At 38.5% G+C, this 2,708-nt stretch overlaps 1 protein-coding gene across 2 annotated transcripts in view; it reads left to right on the forward strand.

Annotated features, from left to right (window-relative positions):
* The window catches only part of LOC107657392 (cyclic AMP-dependent transcription factor ATF-2-like), a 27,421-nt gene that overhangs the window by 4,702 nt on the left and 20,011 nt on the right, over positions 1-2,708 (forward strand). For both annotated transcript variants that reach the window (XM_016445439.1, XM_016445441.1), the window contains exon 7: positions 369-483. In XM_016445439.1, coding sequence (XP_016300925.1) covers positions 369-483 — 115 coding nt within the window. The remainder of the gene's footprint in view (positions 1-368; positions 484-2,708) is intronic.

Here is a 2,708-nt window from a genome sequence, read left to right on the forward strand (position 1 = left end):
AATATAAATAAAAAAACTTACAGTAGCAAATAACTATAGATATTAAAAATAAGCATTGTGGATGTGATTGACTCTTAGTCACCTCTGACTCAGTTCTGATAAGAAACATTTATTATTTACCATTTAATATATTTCTTGATGGGAAAAATTATTTCCCGTCCTGTTTCTCCTCATTAAAAATGTCACATTAGAAAAGTCAAATACTGTGCAATTGCTGTTTCATGTTGACTTTAAAGCATGTATAGCTTGTTTTTGTAGCTTATTTATGTTACGAGCCTTTGCATATAAATTCTGTACTTCAATTATTTTAATGTAACATTTGTTATGAATTTTGTTTCTGTTTGCCCCATCTCTCTGTCTGTCTTCAGTCCGGTGTCCGGCACGTTTCCGGTTCTGCTGCAGCTGCCTAACGGTCAGACGATGCCAGTCGCCATTCCAGCCACCATCGCCAGCTCCAGCGTACACATACCCACTGCCATTCCTGTGAGTGTCCCACACGCACTCCTCTCTCTCTAGTGTGTAGAGAAAGCTCCTGGGCAATGAGTTTACATCATTAAAGGGACAGTTCACCCAAAAATTGTAATTCTGTCATTAATTAGTCACCCTCATGTCCTTCCAAACCCGTAAGACCTTCGTTCATCTTCGGAACACAATTTAAGATATTTTTGATGTATTCCAAGAGCTTTCTGACCCTGCAAATACAGCAACGCAACTACCATGTTCAAGGCCCAGAAAGGTAGTAAGGACATTGTTAAAATAGCCCATGTGACATCAGTGGTTCAACTGTAATGCTATGAAGCTATAATAATACTTTTTGCAGGAGCCGGCGCTTTGACGTTTCTTTGCACACAAAAAGTATTCTCATAGCTTCATAACATTACAGTTGAACCACTGATGTCACATGGGCTATTTTAAGTTATGAAACTTGCAGGTTGTATTAAGCATACAAAGACCTCTTCTGTATCAAAAGATCAAGGGAAATTTGGTTTTTCACATCATGAACCCTTTAATGACAGCATTTTCATTTTTGGGTGAGCTAACCCTTTAAATCAGTGAACATGTTCGTTTTTTAAGAGATCATTACATGGTAAATATGATTTTCCTTGCTTTTTTAAAATAAACGTCTGGTACTGGTTATGTAGATACAACCTGTGAAAACTCTGGAACAAAAATGGGTAATTCAGAAATTGATATGGTGTCGGAGGCATAGCCTTGTGAGCGGCCTCAACATATGCTGCAATAACGCTTTGGGCAAATAAAATTTGAGTCCTGACTCAAGATCCTTTCCCAGTCCCGCTGCACTCTCTCCTCTCCCATAGTTTCCATGTCTCTCCGTAACTGCTTATTTTAAAACAAGGGTCAAAAAGTTTGACATGGTTTTGACTTAACAAAATAGGTCATTTAAAAAGTTTCATAGGCATTACAACCATGAGCTCATTAACATAACCACCAAGCCCTGATAACAAGATGTGTGCTGTTAAGATCAGACTGACATGATCAGGGATTGTTAAAAACACACACCATAAAGCTTGACACATTGAGAGTTCAGAGAATTACAGTGTTTAGTACAGTAAACTCTGTAATATCTTTTTCCATGATATGACTTGTTTAATTCTAAGAGTCCGAGAGAGGGTGGAAAATACTAGACATTAAAAACTGTTTTGTGAAACCTTGACAACAGTATAATTGAACTTGTCTGTGAAGGACATTTGGCATAGAATTTCTAAACAAAGGTATATTAGAAAGCAGCCTAATATTGGAAAAGCCTTTCGAATGCACTTGTGATGCCTTAAAATGCTGTCTATAATTAGGCAGCTCACTAGGTTTTGGAGTTTTTGTTTCACGTCCAAAATGCCTAGAGGGCAGATTTGTTTTTTGGCTAATTAGACATTTTAAGGTCATCTCCTTTGTGTTCCATTTCTGCAGAATTATGACGTAGTAGATGGGTTTGTCCTGACCACTGTTTGCCAGAGATGTGATCCACAGCCATTTATGGTCACACACACTCACACACACACACACAGACACAGACACACACACACACACACACACACACATCCAAAGTACAGTTAACACAGAGGCTTGACTAGAACAACACTGAATGTTCAGATTCAGATGTTTTCCTTTCTTTAAAAACCCTCCCCTCCAAATCAAGTGGTCACAGGAGTCACATTTGCGACGCATGTTACTACATGTGTAAAAAGCAATCTGTCCCCTAACCAGATGTAAACAGGTTCCCCAAATCCAACATGAGTGTGCTGGGAAGTGATCTAAGCACTCTTAAACACGACTCCAGTGCGTTGAGTGTGTTTAAGTGTGTGTTGGTGGATGAAGGACACTGCGCCGCTTTCATGACGTCAGCCTGTGTGCGGTAATGTATGCAGAGACACATTATCACTCATACACACATGTTTGGGGCAGTTCAGACCCTGTGTGTGTGTGTGTGTGTGTGTGTGTGTGTGTGTGCTTGATGATCTGAAATATATTCCCTGATACCTACAGTAGTGTTTTTATATAGGATTTAGGTTACACTTTATTTTAAGAAGTCCTTGTTACAGTGTAATTATACATTTAAAGGGGTCATATGATGCGATTTCAAGTTTTCCTTTTTCTTTAGACTGTTACAAGCTGTTCATGAATAGATAAGATCCCTAAAGTTGCAAAGACTAAAGTCTCAAACCCAAAGAGATATTCTTTATAAAAGTTGA

The sequence above is a fragment of the Sinocyclocheilus anshuiensis genome, unplaced genomic scaffold (genome assembly GCF_001515605.1).
Source record: "Sinocyclocheilus anshuiensis isolate Anshui unplaced genomic scaffold, SAMN03320099.WGS_v1.1 scaffold355, whole genome shotgun sequence".
NCBI lineage: Eukaryota > Metazoa > Chordata > Actinopteri > Cypriniformes > Cyprinidae > Sinocyclocheilus > Sinocyclocheilus anshuiensis.